The sequence below is a fragment of the Loa loa genome (assembly GCF_000183805.2).
Source record: "Loa loa unplaced genomic scaffold supercont3.1740, whole genome shotgun sequence".
Classification (NCBI taxonomy): Eukaryota; Metazoa; Nematoda; class Chromadorea; order Rhabditida; family Onchocercidae; genus Loa; species Loa loa.
In genome coordinates, this window is record NW_018109919.1 from 1 (window position 1) to 1,735 (window position 1,735).

At 32.5% G+C, this 1,735-nt stretch overlaps 1 protein-coding gene across 1 annotated transcript; it reads right to left on the reverse strand.

The window, feature by feature from the left end:
* Positions 1–309: 309 nt before the first annotated feature.
* LOAG_15278 (hypothetical protein) lies at positions 310–1,070 on the reverse strand (the record flags this gene model as incomplete). Its single annotated transcript, XM_020448918.1, has 2 exons — positions 984–1,070; positions 310–525 (listed from the first exon to the last, which is right to left on the reverse strand). A coding segment is annotated over exon 2 (204 nt), but the record flags the coding sequence as incomplete, so codon positions are not given.
* Positions 1,071–1,735: the final 665 nt, after the last annotated feature.

Here is a 1,735-nt window from a genome sequence, read left to right on the forward strand (position 1 = left end):
TTTATGGATTAAGGAGGAGTTTTGTAAGCTCAATCGGGGTTATTATGGAGGTATGGCTAGCCTTTGGCATTGTCCATTGTGTAGGTACGATGATATCATTGTCCATGGTGTAGATACTGAGACATTTTTGTTTTACGCTGTCCATTATTAGCTTATATCCTCCTCATTGCTTTAATTTTATTTACAAGATTTCGTCAACCCGTCTGTTGGATATTGTGGAAATTTTATTTGAACATAGCTTTAATTTCGGTAATCCAACAGAAAATTCGCATTACGACTTTCGGAGTTTTTTCGACAAAAAGTGCTAACTTGCTGAGATTTTTCAAATTTTCGTTAGGTAAGTAACCAGCAATTCGATCTCCCGTTTGTTCAAAAGCAAAGGCTGGTTTATCGTTGGCATACTGAGATTTAATTTCAATCTTTTTTTTTATGAGCGCTGGGTCCCTTTTTACCATCCCGGCAATGCGCATTTGATATCGACGGTTTAACTCATAGTTTGCACATTCAGACATCATGGAGATTTTCCTGTAAGATGATATTATTAGTATTACTAATCGTTTCATTTTAACTCATTAACTCATTTCAATTTTCCTTATTTCCTACAGTTACTAGTAATTGAAATCATAAAATATGGCGGGCATGATTCTTCCCCTTATGAAATATCTATAGCGTGATAATATGTAAATGAAAGAAAAGTGTTAACTTGCTGGCATTTTTTAGATTTTCGTCGGATAAATAACCAGCAATTTGATCTCCCACTAGTCCAAAGACAAAGGTTACTTCATCTTTGGGACAACGAAATTTAGTTTCAATTTTCCTTTTTTTTTATGAGGGCTGGGTCCTTCCTCATCTCATCATAAAGTTCTTGTTTTTCAGATATTTAAACAGAAAATCCAAATTCATTTAAATTTCCCAATTATGTATAGTGAACCACGTTAAAGTTGTTCATTTAAATATAAAATTTGAAAATTCAAAAAGTCAACCTGTTGCTGATGTAACATCGAATGATATCACGACGAATGTAAGGATAGCAAGATATTTAAAATCCATTGCTATCAGAAGCTGTAAATATGAAAAATACACTCAATGATTTGAATAATCCTACGAATTTGCCGGATTTTTTATTATTATAGACGTGTAATAAATCTCCTTGCTAGACGATGCAATTTTCCCCCGTGTAATTTGTAAAACAAATTTTTTCATTGCGCTACATTATTGCATGTTTCTTTTTATGAATAGCGACGGTAAACGATTAGTAATATGTACGAGATTTAGGCCCAAATTCGGTTGCTTCAGTGACGGATAAGGTCTATAATTACCTTTTGTTTTAGCTACGATATTAATCAATACTATGAAATGAGTAGAAGAAACTGTAGAAATGAATTTGGTGAGGAGGAAAGCAGTTTGTGACAGTCGACTGAATTCTGAACGAAAATATTGATCTTTTATATGAAAAGATCGAATCGGTCAAAGATCAGAAATTTTCAGGAAAAATCGAAATTAACCTCAGTTTCCATTTTGCATTAAATATCGATGCATTGTAAAATAGGAAATGTTTAATACAGATTATGCAAAAATACTAATACTGTCACAGACAGTTTTTCTATAGAAATTGAGATTAACAGATTATTTCATGTCTCTGGAAGCGTTTCATTGAATTATGTAAATTTGCATTTATGTCCGAAATAGAAGCATCCAAAAGTGAGCAAGACTATCTATTGTCATTATTTTCATT